Here is a 19,636-nt window from a genome sequence, read left to right as displayed (position 1 = left end):
ACACACACACACACACACACACACACACACACGTTCAGAGCAATCCTTCAGCACATTTGTTTGATTGTGGCCGGCCGGCTCTCTCTCCATGATCTGTCTGCCTTGGTCGGCATGCGGGCCAGCGCGAACAGTCAGAGGCCCCTGGGGTGGCGTATATTTATATCCCCGAGCACAACACACACTGTTAGCCCAAATATCACCGTCTCACCATCCAAAAACAGAGATGTCAGTTGGGGGCCCGATGATCCCGTCATGTTAATACTGTGATTTACTAGTCTAAATCCACGGTTACCCATTGCAAAATATCTCTGGCAATTCTGCACAGGCGGGAATGCGCACGCCATTTAAACGACGCAAAGGTGTGTTTCTGCCATACACGACTTCAAGTGTCCACATATGGGAAGGCTATAAAAAAAATAAAAAAATCAGCGGTATAACTCTATGAGACATTTTGAAGTAACTGATCAGAAAGGAGTTGCGGGCGCCACCAGATGTTCTCGTAAATCAAAAGGTTGGGTTGATGATAATAATGGCCTGATTGAATTGAAGACTCATAAAAATGACTGGTTGTAAAAATCAGACATATGCTTATGAGAGTGGGCCTTATGTCTAACAATATGCTCTCTAGTCGACTTAAAGGAGACTAATATAGATGTTAACAATTTAAATATGTAGAGCAGATTCTGGTAGGTAATTTCTTTGATACGCACTGAGAAAACAATGTTATAATGAGTGTGTAAACAGTGTCGCAAGAAAATATATTTTCTTTAAATTAAAGTGAGAGAAAAAGTAGGCACATAAGCTAAATCTTAAAAGTCAAATCAAGGGTGAATAATTAGAAATATTTGGTACTATTTGGAAACAATAATCCGTTTTTTTGCTCTTGTAAGCAGCGCATCTATGGCAATGATGACCTCTCCCACCTTACTTCAGGTCACCCATCAAGCGCTGAGCGGTTGTATTTGGTACAATATTGCCATCTAGTGGCTTTACAGAGACATTGCACGCCTAAATATAGTTTGCGTCCACTAAAAGTCAGATGTATTCTCAAATGTAACACTTGCATAGTAAGTAGCATGCAGATAAATGCCATCTGTCCAAATTGCTGTTTCTCTGCGCCCGTTAATTAACATGGTCAACAAATGTGGACAAGGTCAATGATATTTGTGGATTCATGAGAACAAGTTGTGAATGTAATTGATCTTGTAGGGCAACATCAAAAGGAAACCCAGTTAGAATGTGGATTCAGTTTAACCCTCAAGTAACCGAGTGGCATCAAATGTGACTTCAAGTGTATATTGTGTATGTAATTGTGTTATTATTTTAAGGGGAATTTATCTGATCCTTAAAAAAAACTTCTTGATTCTGTTCTTCTTCTTCTTCTTCTCGGTAAATCTGTGTCTTTGTTTCGAGTTCCTGTCTTGATCTAGACTTTAGGTGATGTCTGTGTTTTTTTATGGTCACATGATCCTAGTTTAAAATAATGTTATGTTAATAATAGGTATGAATTGCAGTCTGTGAGGGACAATCTATCATTTAATGCCCAATGAAGGCAAAGGGAAAATTCTCTATTTGATTTCTTAGAATGAGAAAATGTTTAATTTCAAAATAAGTAAATCATGGACTTTTTTGTCCACACTAAATGTGCTTATAGTCATACTAATCCTATTCTTATTAATGACAAAGTAAAAGAAGATTTATACATTTTAAGATTTAAACTGACCAAGGCTTGGATTTGACTCCAAGTGATCATTACTGTAAAGCAGTGGTTCCCAACCTCTTTTTATATATCTGTGAGTGGTGAAACTCACTGTGGAAAACAAACAACTGATGATAACAGCAAAAGTCTTAAAAAATTAACATCATTTTGTGTAGCAGTGGTATGTTTTTTCTGCCATCCAATTCTGTCAATCACCTCAAGATTCTCAAGATTTTACCTTGTGACCCTTTTTGGGGGTCACAACCCACAGGTTGGACACTATTGTTGGGAATGTGAAACCTTTTTCATAGTGGTCTTTCTAAAATGATATACAGCATTTATTCTATGAAATGTACTGAGACGTGTGACTTAGAAAAAATACATACACACATGCAAGCACCCACACACACACACACTAACTATGGAGTTTTGCTCGGTGCTAGAGCACAACACCATAAGGTAACTACAGATGCTTTCATGTACTTAATTGAAGTTATTTCTAAAAAAAAAAAAAAAATAGAAAAAGAACTCAAACACAACACTTATCTTACTGTTATGTTGTTTATAATGTATTACAGTGCAGCAGTTGCTAAACTGCACTGTGATATGTACTGTAAGAATTACTGCAATTCAGACTTTTTACTTAAAAATTCCTCTAAAGACTGTTAGACAAGAACTTTCTCTCTTTTTTCTCTCTAGTTTCATGCTCCTCACTTACTGTGAATGAACAAAAAATATCTCGATCCGATTCATAATATTACTTCTGTCCTGTTATTCAACAATAAGATCTTAACATGTTAGAAAGTGCAATCATCTGGACTGGGAATCACATGATTACTAAATATGCTGTACACAGTTCATCATTATAGTGAAAGTGGAGTTGAGATCATGGCTGACTGTCTCACTGGTACTCATTATATACAATTTATTAACTTGATCACTGTCTCAGTTTTCCCTGATTGCCTGCATAACATGACATAACATAACCGTGTACTTTCATTAAAGGCGTTCTTTGTTTTGAGATGTGATATGTGCATGTAAGTGTTGTTGATCCCAGTTTAAAACAATAAGTTAAGTTAATAATGGGTTTGGATTCCACTTTCTGTGTGACTAGTTATCATTTAATACCCACTGAAGGGCAACTCTTCTATTTGATTTCTGAGAGGGAAGACAGCTTTATATGTTTAATTTCAAGATGACTGAATCATGGACTTTTTTGTCATCACTAAATGTGCTTTAATTCATACAAATTCTATTCTTCCTAATGACAAAATAAAATAGATTTATACATTTTCACACTAGTTTTACTTTGGGATGACATCTAACTCAGTGGTAGTGGCAGTGGTTCCCTCTTTGGATTGTGACCTTTATTTAAGTATATTTATATTCAAATGTCACATGTTGGATATGCTTGTGAGTTGTAATCGGTTGAAAGAGCCAAAGACAGATTTTTGTTATATCAAATGTTTTGTTGAATCAAATAGTTTTGAGGGCTGAAAGACCAAAAGTTATCCAATAATTATGAACATTAAAAAAAGTCTGAAAAAATGAACATTCTTTTGTGTATCACGAGTATACTTTTTCTGTTTCCAATTCTGTTCTCACAACCCTTAAGATTTACCTTGTGATCCTTTTCAAAACTACTGTTGAAATAAATTGTTATTCTTTCTAATTTGATATACTGTACAGTATTTCTTCTATGAAGTGTACTGAGACTTTTATGACTTGCACTAATAAATATTACAACGTAGGAATGTGTGTTTAGGCCTGGGTGTGTGTGTGTGTGTGTTTGCTCATGTAGGGTAGGGTGCACACAATACATCATGATAGTGAAACTGGATAGAATAGAATGACAAAAGCTTCCCAAAAATGTGTCAAGTACCCTCTGTAACATAAAGCAAACAAGTAAAAATCAAAGGTCAAGGGTGTCAGGTTTGATATGTGTGATATATTTGCTCTGAAAATGCTTACATCACTTAACCACTTCTGCTTTTCATGACAGGGAAGTGAGGAGACAGTTCACTGCAACCTCCTGACCAGCTGAACTCACAAATCACTACTGGGAAGAGTGGCTTGATATTCTGTAGGTGTGATGTTGTTTGTTTGGGCTTTTTTCACATGTGACATGGACTTTTGGAAATTAATGTATCTGTATATCCACTCCGCTAATAACAACACTGGAATTTTATGCCACAAAATTATATGACACCATTTAAATGTGACTTTATAGATTTCAGGGGGGCGACTGTAGCTCTGGAGGTAGAGCGGGTCGATTCCAGCGGGGCGGTTTGATTCCCAGTTCTTCCAGTCTGGATGTTGAGGTGTCTTACGGCAATATACTGAACTCCAAATTGCTCCTGTGAATGATTAGATCCTCCTGATGAGCAGGTTGGCACCTTGCATGGCATCCCCTGCCATCAGTGTATGAATGTGTGTGTGAATGTTGGCATGTATTGTAAAGCACTTTGAGTGGTCAGAAGTCTAGAAAGGCGCTATATAAGTGCAGTCCATTTATCAGAGAGGAAAAAAAACAGAATGCAGTTTGACCTAGATTAAATTTTGATCGCTTCACAGCCTGCTCCGTCCTGTTGGCACCTGAGAAAGTGTGAGAACCTTTAAAATGAGGCAATACATTTCAAGTTTTTTATCCGAATATGATGAATTTCCATCAAAGTGATCTCATCAACTTATGTTGAGTTTAGTTAGTTTGGGGGGTAATGAGACAAAAGCAAAGCAATAATATACCATCATGTTGTTGGTACAGTGACACATGAACTTTTCTCAAACTAAATCAATCATTCCTACCATACAGATGAGTAACAGACACTTCCTCTGAGGAAAGAATTACTAACACTGGAGATGCCAGCAGTGACTGTTGTTCACTAATGAAAGCAAACACATCTGCTGCTTTTGTGGTTTAGAGTTCAATGCCCGGCTGTTGGCACTGTAAATATACTGTGTGTAAGTTTCCACTTCATAGAGAAAGCCCTTTGAGGAACTCCATCTGAGGGTTCAGTTTTCATTATTACTGTAGTTCTGGGATCCTGGCTTACATTAATATACATGCTGTAATTTCACAGAAAACTTCAGTTTTGTTGTGTCATTTGTGAGCTGATTTAGAGTAAAATCATATTTGTTCAGTGCCCTAATGTTTTTCAGAATGTCTAGCAGATGTCGGGATCAGGACGTCATGTACCAAAATTATCTAGGGGGATGATGACAAGTGATTTGGCGTAAGATCTAAAGAGTTCGTGGTCACACACAAGAAAGCAGAGACATGAGATAACACAAAAACTATACATGTGTCTCTTGGCATGTAACAGAGGAAATACCACGCGTGTGTCATATCTTCTTCTAGAGAACTGGTACCAGACACAGTTCAAAGCTAAACAACAGTTTTGTGATTTGTTTGCAGTGTGACATGGAGAGTTTCCACCAAAAGCCACACTCTCACCGTACTGGTTAGGAAACAAGCCATTAAATTATAATATGAGAAGCTGGTGAAATTTCATTTGTTGTTTCCTGGTCAAATAGAAACAATTATTGAGGCTATTGTTCTCAACAAAAACTATGTGGTTAGGGTGCTTATAGTGTACAGTGAAGGTACCGTATGTTAACTCTCCTGTTATCTTCAAATTTACTAACATCTTTTATCCTTGAGGGCAATTTGACCCCAGCAATTTAAACCTCTAGAAAATGATTAGTTTAGTTTATGTGTCAGGTACTTTATGTCCCTTTGTTGACTACCTTAATAGCCCTTTAAATAAAACATAACCCCCCCCCCCATACATCCAGAATACCTATTACTATTAATTATCACTTTCAAGGCCAGGATGGTACTGGCCCCTGAGTAAATCAATAAATGTTTAATCCCATATGAGCATAGCCTGAGATCCTTCAGTGGGTCCCTTTTAGAAATTCTAAGATCTAGATTAAAACCAGGGCCCCGTCGCTCTGGAATGACTTGCTAGAGGAGATCACTCTTTGATCAACCACACCTTTGCCCTCTTTTAAATCTCTTTAAAAACACACTTTTTAAAATGTGCTTTCACTTAATTAATTCCTTGTTGTGTATGTCAAATAATGTATTCTATTGTTTTATTATTTTAATAGCTCATCATATACTTTATTTTAGTTTATTCTTATTTTTATGTTCTTTTTTTTATAATGCTTCCATTTTATTGTCATTTTATTGGACTCTGCCTTTTATTTTGCTGTTGTGAAGCACTTTGTAACTATGTTTTGAAAGATGGAACGCAAATAAAGTTTATAATTATTATTATTATAGAAAAATATGGAAATCACTCACTGATTTCTCAATGATTGACCTAATATTGGGAAGAAAGATCTTTTTGGTGTTTTAATGGCTTTATATTAGTACAGATTTTTGTTATTTATAACATTTGAAAAGAAAAAACAATTTCTGTTATCAAGGATAATAACATGTATTATGTTCAGGGTCAATTTAAACAGGAAATACAAACACAATTTCAAAGATTTAGAAGGATTTTATTTGTAAAACACCATCATCATCAGAACATCAGTAAGGAACAAATAACAGTTCTTTATTTACAAAAAACACCCATAAAAAGTAAATTTGAGCATTGTGTCACATGTTGTTCTATCCCAGATAGCATATGGAAGTAGGCCACTTCAAGCAACGATGCGGCACTGCTGGCCTTCTTCTGGCCTGGACAAAATGGATGTGAGCCTGAAATGACTCACATGTAAAATAGCAAATATGGCCCAAATATCCCAAATCAAATGTCAACCTTTTTTGGTAAAGATGCGGTGCTCTTGGATATGTGGATTCTGGATGTGGGCCAGTTCTGGTTTATCTGGTTTGTTCTTGGTTGACATACAGCTTGCTTGTGGTCCAGATCTGGGAAACATGGGCGGACCGAACAAGCGCCATCATTCCATGGGTTATGTGGGCTGGATGAAAGTGCCGAAAGTGTCGGGTGTGGGCCAGATCTGGGCCACAGCAATTTTGCAATCAAGGATGCTTATGTATGTTCTATGTATACAAATATGTATGTGTGAGATAGTAAAAAACAAAGTTACGTAGTCACCAAAATGAGTTTGACAGAATATGAACAGCATATTATTTTCCCTACAGGCCAACAGGAGGTACAGTCCAGCCTTTTGTCTCCACTACTGTGCACATGATGTGTAGAGAATGTGAACGTGTTCCTTGCAGACGTATATTTCTTGCATTTCACACAAGTGTTGTTGGTCTTGGAGTCATTTCTGTTGGGACAGACCTGGGACCTGCCATGTTTCCTGCCTGCAGTTTGAACCACTGGAGGAGTTAGGGTTTGTGTGACGCTCTTGGAAGGCACCGTCTTCTCTTTATATGAGGTTTCAACAGTGCGTAACCCAGTTGCGCCAGGAAAATCCTCCCTTGACTAATTTTTTCAGAGTTCCAGTCCTTTTTTATTTCGCTCCATATTACAAAGGCATTGTAGGTGCTCACATCAATGATGTTGAAGAGAATGACAAGGGGCCAACGGGCAGTCATGTGGCTGTATGTGGCTGTGGTTATCAACCCCTCCCATTGTTTCGTTGTAGTCCAAGACCATTTGTGGTTTTCTGTCTTCTCTGGTGCTCAGGACAGCACCTTTGTGCATGGTGCTCGTCAGCAGGACATTTTTCCCTTTCTTGGGGCAATAGGAGACAACGGCGGCTCTGTCAGTGAAGACAAACATTGAAGATGTTACCCTCCTGTTCTTCATTGCAAGAAGCTCAGAGGGAAGCTCTGGCTTGTTTTTTTCACTGTCCCCAACATAGTAACCTTCCTTTTCAGCAGTTCCTCACCCAGGGCCAAAATTATCACATGTAATGTTATGACCATTCAGTCCTTCAGCTATGTATAGTACCACCCTCATAGTCTGATTTTTCTTCAGGTGATTCCCCAGGGAATTTACCAGTGTAAGCTTGCATATTCCTGGCATAGGAAGACTGTGCATCACATGCTGCCTATATTTTGATACATATTGCTTGGTATGTATTGTCTGAAGGGACAGCACCCACAAAATGCAACCAGACATTCATCCACAGTCACATGAGGGCCTGGATTGTAAAGAAAAGGTAATTGCTGAACCCACTTGCTCATACATCTCGTATTGCTGCAAGTTTGTCATGCTTTCGTCGGCTCTGCCTTGTTTCTCTGTCAAGCATAAGACACAGGAGAAAACATGGAATGTCTTTAGAGACATGGTGGATGAAAATATTGCTTTTCCAGTGTCAGCATTCCAAAGGCTTGCTGTGCTTCGCCTTTTGACTTGTACACTCTTGCCAAAATGAGCAGCAAAATGTAGGCTTGCAGGAGGGTCACATCCAAGTCTTTCCAACCGTCCCCAAACACGTGCCTCCCCTCTAATTTTGTCGTCTCAAGTATATCCTTTTTGATTGACAGAGTTACAAAGAGCTCAAATGCTGATTTTATGGCTTGGACATGGCTGACAGCGTATCTGGTGGGGCCTGGAACCATTTTGATGACATTAGCAGCATTAAGTCTACCCTATCGTTCAGGTGGGACCACAATAATTTTCCATTTTTGGAAGGTAATGTGTCTACTGGTGGTTGGGGGTCAACACTAAGGGTCTCATTCTCAACAGAGGAGGATGCTTCATAATCAGAGTCCTCCTCAGCATAATCCTCTGTCTCAGACACATTCTCCTCTATGTCACTTTCACTGTCAAAGAGCTGTGGCAAAACATCATTGGTAGAAAACCTTTGCTTAGAGGTCATTTTGAATTGAGAGAGAGCACACAGAGCACTAAGAGAAATGGTTTAGAAGGCTGCTGTGCAAGCTTTTATATGTCTGCTCCTCCCCTTTGTTGTGTGAACTGTCAATGTCCTCGTGGGAACCATATTTGGCTGGGGGAAAATAAATAAATATATCAAAGTTCTTGTGGGAATTATGTTTTCCCCTCCCCCCATGTTGTGTGAACTATCAGTGGTTCTTGCACTACTACAGGTATGGTTATGTTAGGTTAGGACCCTAAAGCATTTTGCATGTTATGGTGACCCCAACAGCATCCACAACAACCAAAACAAATGTGTGTAAAATGTTGATATTTCTTATATGTTTTATACAGTTAAAACAGCTTGGGGTTAAATTGACCTTAAAGAAAACTGATGAACAAAAAATATGTACAGGACATTGAAAACATATTGTGTTCATTTTATGTTTACACTTGTCCCCATAAAATTGGGAAAAGTCATTAAATATGACGCAAAAAAACATTATGTCAATCATTTATTTAGAGATGTTAAACATTGAATGGGGTCAAATTGACCCCTAAGATAATAAGAGGGTCGTTGAAAGACATAGGTTACAAAATGTAGTACTGTTGAAATTACATTGACATTCAATTTTTAAAACCACTTTTCTAATTATAGATGTGACAAGGATGAAGCTGTTGACTGTAATTTGGAAACGAATGAAATATCTCTCCAATCCCAATATTTAGTAAAAGGACACATGTGAGGTAATGATGTCTTACATCAGGCAGAAAACAAAAGACTACATTAAATTCAATTTTATTCATCCACTTATCAATAAGAAAAGTTACATATTACAAACAACTCGATATTAGAAAACATAAATAGGAATATATAAAAACACATAAACACATAATATTTTTTTAGATTTGAGATTTTTTGAGTTTTCTCTTTTCTTCTGTTATTTCTGTTTTCTGTTTTACTGACGTTTATCTTTGTTCTTTTTGTTGTTCTTCTTCCTCCTCAGTCTGTAAATGAATCCAAATAATAAGGAAATTAGTCTGAAATCAACCTTAATTGCCAATTACAGTAAATGAAAATGCAAGCAAAATACACGCAAGACAGCAAACTCTATTTATATAGCACTATTCAAAACATGAGTTCAAATCTGGTCTACATCATGTAAGCTCTTGAGATCAAGCTTGATGGTGACAAGAAGATTAAGATCAGTCAGTATAATAATGTGTTGGTTACAGCAACTCACATGTACATAAGTGAACCTCGTGTGGTTATGATTCAACAAATTTCTGTATAAATATGATCCCTTATGCAGATTTCATTTTAACTTTGAATAAATCTTTGACCAGCAATAGAGACCACAGGGAACAGTGTAACCATGGTGTAGACCCAAAAGGTGATTAAATTAAAACAAGACTTACTTGGTCAACTGAATGGTTAAGCAACATTTAGACAGTCAAGAAAGGTAAACAATACTAAGAGGCAAAGGCGGGCAGACACATAGCAGAAAGCTCAGGCTATGAGGCAAAACAGAAAATCAGAACACCATGGCTACTGTGTGCAGGCAGGAGGAGGGTGAACTCCCAAAAGGCAGGAACACACTGGGGGCATCTGGTGGGCGGGAGAAGGGAAAAAAATGCACTGACCTGAAGTGGCTCCATTCGCTCCATTGTGAGTCACAAAGAGCATCCTTAGCTCGGACACAGACAGCTTTAGCTTTGTGCTTGACTTCAAAGTGACAAATGTCTGTAGATTGGACTGTCCAGGTCTAAGAAATAAAAAATAAAAATAAAAAAGAATGAAATAACATGTCACTAAAGTTTTGCAACATTTACCCTTTCCTGTCATTTTGTGCAGGTCTTGAGTGTGCGCCTTGCAGGATTTACTTTCAAGTGACAAGTTTACTGTACAAGTTTCTTTACTATTTTGAACCAGCAGGCACTGCTTCAGTTTTTTCTTTTCTCCATAAAATTTACATTATAGTTATTAAGCTCCTCTTACCTTTGTGGCTTTTGAGTCAGTGCACGGGTTGTCACACCTTCTGCATCCCCGCCTGAGCTGCGTAATCTGGAAAGTGAGGGGGAAGTAGGAGTAGGGACTGCTCCAGGAGCTTGGGTAAGTCCATTTGATCATCGTTGTATTGACTTTACTGATCCTCACCTTGTCAGGTTTCACTATTGAGGGTGAAAGCAAAAGATAGAGAAGAGAAAAAAAATTAAGAGATAAAGAAGAACATTCTCACTGCTTTTACAGAACTCACATAATGAGTCGTTTACAGCTGATGTCTCACCTATCTCTGACAGGTAAAAGCGTTTAGAGTAGCTCTCCACCAGGAAATACGCTGTCCTCACATAGACAGTGATGTGGATTTGCTGGTTCTCCTCAGCAAAGGGGCAGTGCTGCTCGTCCAGGCAGGAGATCCCATATCCGCTGCTGTCTATTGAACAAGTGAAGTTTCTCTGACTTGAAGAGCATGTCCAGTGCTGACCGCTGGTATCCACAGAACACTGGGTGTCATTGTCATCAGAAACACTGTATATATGAGAGAAAAAGATGTCTTAGACCCCTTGTTTTCCCCCTTTGTGATTGTCTTTTGTATTGAGAAAACACACTGATTTTATAGTTTTGGCTTTAGCTTTCAAGCAAAGTTTTAATGACTTCAAAGTTACTGATAAAAGCATTGTAGAAGCAAAATATATTTCATCAGCTGTATTATTTTTATATGAAATCTAGTCCCAAGACATGACCTTGATCCCTAAATAACAAAACAATATTTGTTAATTCTCCTTTCATAATGAGGTATTTATAGATGTCACTGTTACTCTCAGCACTGACATGAGTCTGAACGCTATGTTATTATTGGAGAGTGAAACAGCAAACTGTTCCACAGTTGGTAAGCTTACCGTCGAGCTCTGATAAATGTTACTTTCCCAATGCGGCTGCTGTGCCACGTCCAAGAGCAGTGGAACTCTCCGGTGTAATTCTGAGTGGAGCACTTTAAATAATCCTCTGATAAGAAAAGGAAATATATGAGTTGAAATATTTTTTTTTGGCATAAATTTTCCCCAATTCTAGCTGCAGTGATATCATAAATCAGACTGTACCTTGGTCATTTTTCACCAGAATCTTCCTCCTCTTGGTTCCGTCTTCTTGAATCAGGACCACAGTGTGATTGAGGAGCGATCCGTCCTTGTTGTGGCAGGTGTAGTTGCCCCCTCCTAAGCTCTCCTCCAGCTGCACCAGGTACGAGTTCCCTCTCTGTGCGTCCTCCACTCCGTTCTTCTTCCAAAAAATATCCTGACCCTTGTCATCTCTCCTCATCAGCTCCTCTGCAGAGTCCAGACAGCTCAGGGGTTGCTGGCCCAAAGCACCATCCACCTCCACAACCAGAACTAGCATAGCATGTACAGTAGAAGAATGAAGTTAAGGAAGGATAACTTCAACTTTGAGTGTAATATGTTTTCATTTGGATCATACATACTGTTGGGCAGCAAAGTCTCATGGCTCGTGGGTTTTTGGTAACTGAATTGTAGAAGTGCACAGATGATGCTGACCTCAAAAAACTTCATCTGGATAACAGACAGAGAGAAGACAGAGAGGAGGTCACAGTGGTGTGAAGAAGGCAAAAGAAAAGATATTACATTATCAATAGACAAAATCTTGAGTTGATAGGACAAAGAGTCATTGAAATGCTGTTCTAATTTGTCCATATATTAATTTAAGTCCATAAATTCAACAAGAAAAGAATAACTGTACATGAAGATGAAAAATATAATAGCAAATTAATTGTTCAGAACAAAACCCATGTAAAAAACAAGACATCACAACATTTGAATCTAGCTGACAGTATTAGCCTATGCCTATCTTTTTTACATTAAAAAAAACACATAGGTATCAATTATTATCAATTTGTGATCAAAACAAAGAAACAGTTTAAACTCAGTGCCATACTAAAGCAGATACTTTCACCAGCTTCCAACCACCCGTGAGAAAAATCAAAAAACTGCATGTGCAGTAAGAAAATATGTATTTTAAGGACTTGTTTTCATGCTATTCATCTTTCATGATACTGGCATCCAATATCCATCACATTATCCTAAAAACAACTAGTGAAACCAGCTGATTAGCAATATAAGGCATTTAGTTTATAATATTTGGTTGGGAACATGTCAGGTTATTAATCACAAGTAAAATACATATTTATTTATTGACATTACCATTTTATTTTAAACTAAATAGAAAAAAACTACACAATGTTCTTTTCCTTGCAGGTTATAGCATCTGTTCTCCTTTTAAAGTTAAACACGTAGTTAAACTTTCAAAAGTAATTATAGAGACTTACCTTGCCTTTAATGTGTAGGATGAGAAACTGGCGGTCCTGTGTTGCTTTTATATGAGTGACTGACATTTCAGGGGAAATTTCCTCACATCACTTAAAATAGAGAAGTCCAGAGGAACTTCACTTTCAAGTCGGCTACTGTGTGAACAAAGGTACTTGGCCACCTTTTACTCACTTCCACTTACTGTGCTTCACTGACTAATACGGCAATTTTAAATCACCCTTTAAACACTGCACAATATAACTTTGGGAGTACTTGGCTATTTACATTTTCACATATATGTTGTCTGCCAGATGTAGCTGTGCAGTAACTTACCTGTTTGTTCACTTTCCGACGGGCAAGTTTCATATTTCATTTTCAGTTTGTCCCTTGTCAGGACCTTTTATGACATAGTTGCGACCAATAATGCTAAGCCTTCTGAAATGCCTCAGCACCCTGTTGCACAGTCCCAGCAGGAGTTTTTGTTCCCTTGTTTGTCTTTTTGTTCCCTCTCATGAAAATAGATTGTTAAAAAAAAAAAGACAAAAAAAAAAACAAAGCAAAACTGAATTCTCCATGGGAGTATATTATATTCCCACGGAGGATTCCTTACAGAAGTATGTACACCAAGCCCTGTAAGTCTGCATGCCATTTAGCAGTATGTCATCTTTAAAACAAGTTTGACAAATCCTCATTTCTATATGTCAGCTTTATTTATACCCACACAAAACCCTGTCTCAAAAGACATCACAAAAGCAAGATAGATAAATAGATACACCTTACTGATAGCTCTGTTGCTTTAGTCTGATAGACTTGGATAATTTTGGAGGTGGTTAGTGAGATCATGTATGTACTGTAACAAAATAAAACACAGGGAAACAGGGCAAATGTAACATTTAGACTTCAAGAAAACAGAGGAAATACTGGATTGAGCTGGCACGGTACAAGAAGGATGCCACATCCGAAACACAACAGGAGTAGGATAAAATATCACCATGAACAGCAGATAGGGTGATGAGACTGAGATTAATAAAAGGAAAAGAAACATGAGCAGGTGAGAATATGGGTGTTGGCTCAGCTATGTAGACAAAGGACTGGATTTCTAATGGCTTGTTCCAATGTTACACTAACAGGCCAACAGTGAGGCCAAACCCTTCACTTCAATAGTTTTAAAAGATTCACACTGACATTTCTCTCATTGAGTGATTCTTTCTTTACATAGGCCTATTGAAAGGTTAAATTGAACTTATGAGTCAACCACATCTCACCAACATTTTCCTTACGTCAACTTGGTCAATCTTGTTCCCGAGGCTGGAATTTCTCTCTCTGGACTTTCCTGTTTTGTATCTATTCGTTCCTTCATTGCTTAAACCTTATATATACGTGACAACATGGAAACATTGACAAACACAATTATTGCTTAAAAAGATCATGGTCAATTGATAACAGGTTTTTATGATTTTTTTATGGACAATTTATTTTAGTGTATGCAATATCAGCATGATTCACTGTATAAACATGCAGGCATTACATTTTTGGTGTCAGTCATGTGAACTATCACATTACTGTTTGTGGTTCTTAAAGCTGAAAATGCCTTTCATCTGTCTCCTGTTCCCTTTTTTTGCAAAGCGGTCTTGTGCATGTGTGTTTATAATCCACACAGCTGTCTTGAAGCACGTTGACTGTGGTTGCAAATCAGCTCCATCACTGGAATATTGCAATTGCCTCTGTAGTAAGCACATCCTCAGAGGTATATCTGATAATCTTGCAGAGGATAATCTGAACTGTCAAAGAGTGGGCCTTCTTTAACAGCTCTCAAAAAACATACTTAACATTGTTTTATCAGCAGACCCCAAACTGAACATTATGGTTAATGAATTAACTTTTTTAAAATGTACACATATTCAATTTAAAAACCACACCATAGTGTCTTTATAGGTTACACATCAATTTATACGAGGATGTTGGATTTTTTTTGTTCTCCTTTATTCTTTCCAAAAGAACGGAAATGAAAAGCTACATCAAGTGTCCAATTAACTGGGAAAAGTACACTACTTTAGGAGAGTTTTATGAGAACTGCTTATAAACATGACTATGAACTGAGAAGATTATTTCAGAAGTTTGCTACAATAAAAATGACAAACTGCTTTTGTCTCAGACAACCCAGCTATAAAACATCACACAGTGGATTTTCATATATGATCAACAGTATATGTGATTGGTTTACATCACATTACATTACATTACATTACTACGCCTCCCTGCCTACTATCCCAGATAAGTCTATATGGATTTCTGTTATTGGAGTTTAATAACAGTTTATTTATAAGGGGTCTAAGAAGGAGTTAGAGGTCTAGAAGGAGTTAGAGTTACTTATGTTTGGTGTCTAATTGGCCCCAAACACAAGTAACATCATTACGTAAGATAACATACTGTATATTTCTTCAACTGTGAAATATTTCCTCATTTGTTAATAACAATGTAGTTATGGGTCATTTCTGTATATTTTGTCACTATCATGAAATGTGCAGGCCTATTCTGCGGCAAAGGTTGTGCAGATGGGTTTGAGGGACCCAAAAAGTTAGGAAGTAAAGCTCATGAGAATTATTAAAGTGTAAATGACTGAATCCAGCAATTTTAGTCAATAAAATACTTTTTATATAGTACTTATGTCTGACCACTAGATGTCCCCAGAGGGTTACAGGTGTCTGCCTTTAAGACATTATAGTGGTTTCCATTTAAAATGAAAAGCTGTCCAACCAGTTGAAGCAATAGCTCAGAAATGCCACTTATTAAATCCTTGTGGTCTGATCAGTTAAGCAGTCAGCACAATCAAAGCAATATTATTACATCACACATACTGTCACACAAGTGGCCTTTTTTTTAGCGCTGATTTAGATTTAATTGATTTCGGCTGGTGTCCTCAAGTGTCATAACTCGGTGTTCTGCAGCTGTTGAGAATTACACGGCAATTACACGGGCAAGAGGCTGTGCATGGGGTTGTGATTTGTGGCTCTTCACTGGAATGTCTCCCAGATGCCCCAAACCGTAACAGCTGGAATGAAATCAGAGCAATGATCTCATCTGTGCGAGGGGATGGAAAATAGGGGAACAAAAGGAAAAAAGAGAAGACAGAGGTGATGTAATGTGTATGTGTTAGACAGAGAGAGATGAGGAAAGGAGTGGATGGAGGTACAGAAAGGTCAAGTCATATAAAGTGGTGGATTCTGCACCCTGATCCACGGCCCCTTCTCTCTTATTGACAGAGCCCTTTGTGTTCCTGAGCAACAACAGATTTGTTTCCAGTACGGACAGTGGTGGCATTTAATCTGTTTTGGTAGGCTTTCTTGTAGTTGGTTCTTAGTTCTTAGTTGGCGTGTGTACGTGTGTGTCTATCTCTCTCTCTCTCTCTGTGTGTCTGTGTTTATGTAAATTCTCTTTGGAATCGCATAAAAAGATTTGTGGGAAAAAGAGAGATTGAAAATGTATACAGATTCTCAGATTCATGGATTTTTCTCCGACCGGGGACATCACATACTGTAGCGTAGTTCCGGCTCTTAACATTCCTCTTAGAACAGAACCACTCATCAATACAAAAGCAGATTTATTGTCTTAATAACAATGAAGTCAAACTGTAAAGTGAGGAATTCCAGCATTGTCCACTAATGTGTCTGAAAGCCATTCACGTTTTGACTAAATAGTGTTGAGGCAGAATCAAAGAAGAAAATTAACTGAACAGTGTGTTTGTACACTTGTCAGGAAACTGTAATGGCCTATTTCATTCCCATTCAATGCCTGTCATAAGGCATAAGACTCGAGTGCAATCAATGTGTCATGTTGTTCTTTATTGGGGCATAACACTTTAGCTACAGTATGTTTTCATCCATTTTTGCTTTTAGCCAGGGGTGGAGCAGCGATTTTAAAAGTGTGGGGGTTCTAGAGGTAGGACATGAGCAAGGCAACCCCCCGCCTTCGAGCCCTGTTTCAGTCTCAACATGCCAAATCAAAATTAATGCCATGCATTTTAACAATTTTTCCTACTAGATGTAACCACTGCTTCAGCTTACCATAAAATAATTACTGAGACCAAATGAATGTAACAACTCAGCAGAATTTATTTAGGGTCTCATAGCAGTTTACTACTTACATTAATTTGTATGAATCGCTGAATCACTGGAGCATAGCTATCCTTATTATACTTAAGATAATCACAGAGTATCTTTATTCTACTTCCTTACATGACATATGTCATGTCCTTATAGACATGAAATGAAAGGAAACTTACACTTCCATTAAAATGAAATGGATAGTTATAGATGCAAAACAAATTGAACTCTGCTAACAAATCAGTATCAGTAAAGAGTCATTTCTGAGTCCATGGACTAGTACAACTGTCCTCAATTTTTTTTTTTTAAAAAAGTGTCTCTTTTAGTAGGAATCCAAAGGGGACGTTTAATTGTCTTTAATTGGGAAATTAAATACCTAAAGTTGTCCAGGAGGTTTTGTATCAGCAAGCATCAGTTCCTCTCCAACAGCCACAGGGAAGAAGCAGTCCCTCTTCATCCAAAGTCCACCTCAAAGCTAAGAGGAGAAAATCACATAAGCAGGTAATTTGAGGCTAGTGAGTGCAGAGAGTGAGCAACCAGCTCTCACAGGCCACAGCTACAACCATCTGAGCCCTTTTTAAGCTCAATAATAAATAGTAATATTACTGTGGTCTAGCCTTAATACACTACACAAACTATAGCTCACCGCATCTTATATTAAATGCAAAACACACATTACTTCCTAACATAAGGAGTAAAACTATGACGTCTAAAGCAACATATTCCTTTGACATTTAGCTTAAAACAGCATGAACTATGTGAGTTTACATTCTGGACACAGAAGTAACTTGTACATATTCTTACCAATGTCTGCCAAGCATGGTGGCTAATTAGTGATTAGCTTAACTCACGATTAGCGATTAGCATGCTAATAAACATTAATTTGGTTAAGACTTTACCATAAGGAAGGCAACGCATGCCATAAGACAGACAGATGTTACACATCTTAAATATGAATGCTCACCTTTGTCTATGACTATTTAAAAACGACAATAGAGGTGATTTTAAAAACCAAATTTGCCACCTGGCTCACATTTAGGATAGCCTATTTCATTTATGTTCAATGATGTTAGCTGAGCTGACACGTAACATAACAAGACAAAGTTACAAAAGAAAATTCTACATTACTAAGTAGTTAAATAGCTGTTTCATACCACTGATCTGTTATTCTCTAATCTGTTATCACAGCCAGCGGTGAGTGACAGAAGCACCGTTGCTGAATGCACAAACATAACTTTACTGTACTTCAACTGTTACTCTTCCTTGGCCTGGTGGGTTGGTCAAATGGCTGTGATTGGCTGGATGGCTGTTCAATTAATCTAACTTGACCAATAGGTTTTTCATGTATGGGAAACTCTGTTTCGTTTCGTAAAGACTACCACAGAAAAAAGTGGGGGTGGGAAGGAATTATGTTTCTGTGAAAGTGCGGGTGACAACGGTGCATTTATGGATGGCAATGTCAGTCTGTTGGTCGGTTGATCCACAACTGGACCAGACTGAAATATCTGAACAATTACTGTATGGATTGCCATGAAATTTGTACAGATATTCATGGTCCACAGACTCCCTTCCCTCTAGCGTCACCATGAGGTGGACATTTTTGATGTTTAGTGAAATGTCAGAACAACTATTTGATGTGCAGCTATGACATTTGGTATACACATTCTTGTCCCCTTCAGGATGAATTGAAATAACTTTGGTTGCGCTTAAGCTTTTTCTTTAGCACAACTTTTAATTAGCACTTTTACTCTGGTGCTGTACTTTGGGTTTAGTAGCAGATGTTAGCATGCTAACATGCTAAACTGTGGTCAACATGGTAAGCATTGTACCTGCTGCCATTGTGAGTATGTGCATACTCATGTTAACATTTAGCTCATCAAATACACAGCTTTTCCACAATCAAACAAGAGGATTAAACATTTCCGAGTCAACCTGAATACTTGCGAAGTGTGCAGAATCAAAGATGTGAAAAGTGGATGCACTCAGCGACTATTGTCCTTTTGCTGACTGTATATTTGATCCTCAATAAAATGCTGAAAGATGGCACTTTCCTCTAAAGACTGCCGATTAATCTTTCAATTATCTCAATAATCAAAGATGCCTGCATTCACATTATAATCAGTAACCAGACTTTGACTTTGACAAAAAAACAGTCAAACCATCTCTTGAGAACTCAAGCAGAGGGGAACAAATTCATTCAGTAAATAAGAGAGTTCATTGAGTTCAATAAGTTTTAATGCTATTCTTCTGCTGCAGATGAATAGTTATTAATGAAACCAGCGTCCCACGGTGCTGCAGTCTCTATCGTCCTCTCTCAGGAAAATATAGGCTGGTGCCGCACCGTTTATCGTCCTCTCTCAGAGGAACAGGGTCAGTGAGGGGTAGCCTGCTGAAAAGAAGAGGTAGGTGGAGGGATTTTCTCTGGCATTATATCACCTTTTGCCAGACTGCCTGCAAAGTTTGTCTTCCAACACTGGAGAAAAGTCACTTCATTTAGTTTTGGCACAATTTTTCACACAAGGAGGAATCAAGCTTTAAAAAGATCAATGTGATCAAAGTGTCTATCAAATTGCCTGATGATTTGACTTTACAAAGAGGTCTTTTGTGTGTAACAAAGAGTGACTTTCTTTGTCCAAGGATTCTCAAGGAGAACTGATGATTTTTTCAATAGACAAGAGAGGAGGAAGGGGAACAATCAATCGAAAAATACAGTAACACCAGAAAGACAGGACATTGATTTTTTCCTATTGTGCAATGAGGAACAA

General features: G+C 37.9%; 1 protein-coding gene across 1 annotated transcript; it reads right to left on the bottom strand.

The window, feature by feature from the left end:
* Window positions 1-9,419: 9,419 nt before the first annotated feature.
* il12ba (interleukin 12Ba) lies at window positions 9,420-18,438 on the bottom strand (the record flags this gene model as incomplete). Its single annotated transcript, XM_044362816.1, has 8 exons — window positions 12,789-18,438; window positions 11,928-12,015; window positions 11,551-11,838; window positions 11,350-11,455; window positions 10,737-10,978; window positions 10,448-10,620; window positions 10,093-10,214; window positions 9,420-9,456 (listed from the first exon to the last, which is right to left on the bottom strand). Coding segments are annotated over exons 1-8 (1,122 nt in total), but the record flags the coding sequence as incomplete, so codon positions are not given.
* Between the last annotated feature and the right edge of the window lie 1,198 nt (window positions 18,439-19,636).

The sequence above is a fragment of the Thunnus albacares genome, chromosome 10, assembly GCF_914725855.1.
Source record: "Thunnus albacares chromosome 10, fThuAlb1.1, whole genome shotgun sequence".
Classification (NCBI taxonomy): Eukaryota; Metazoa; Chordata; class Actinopteri; order Scombriformes; family Scombridae; genus Thunnus; species Thunnus albacares.
This window is presented reverse-complemented; position numbering and strand designations above follow the sequence as displayed.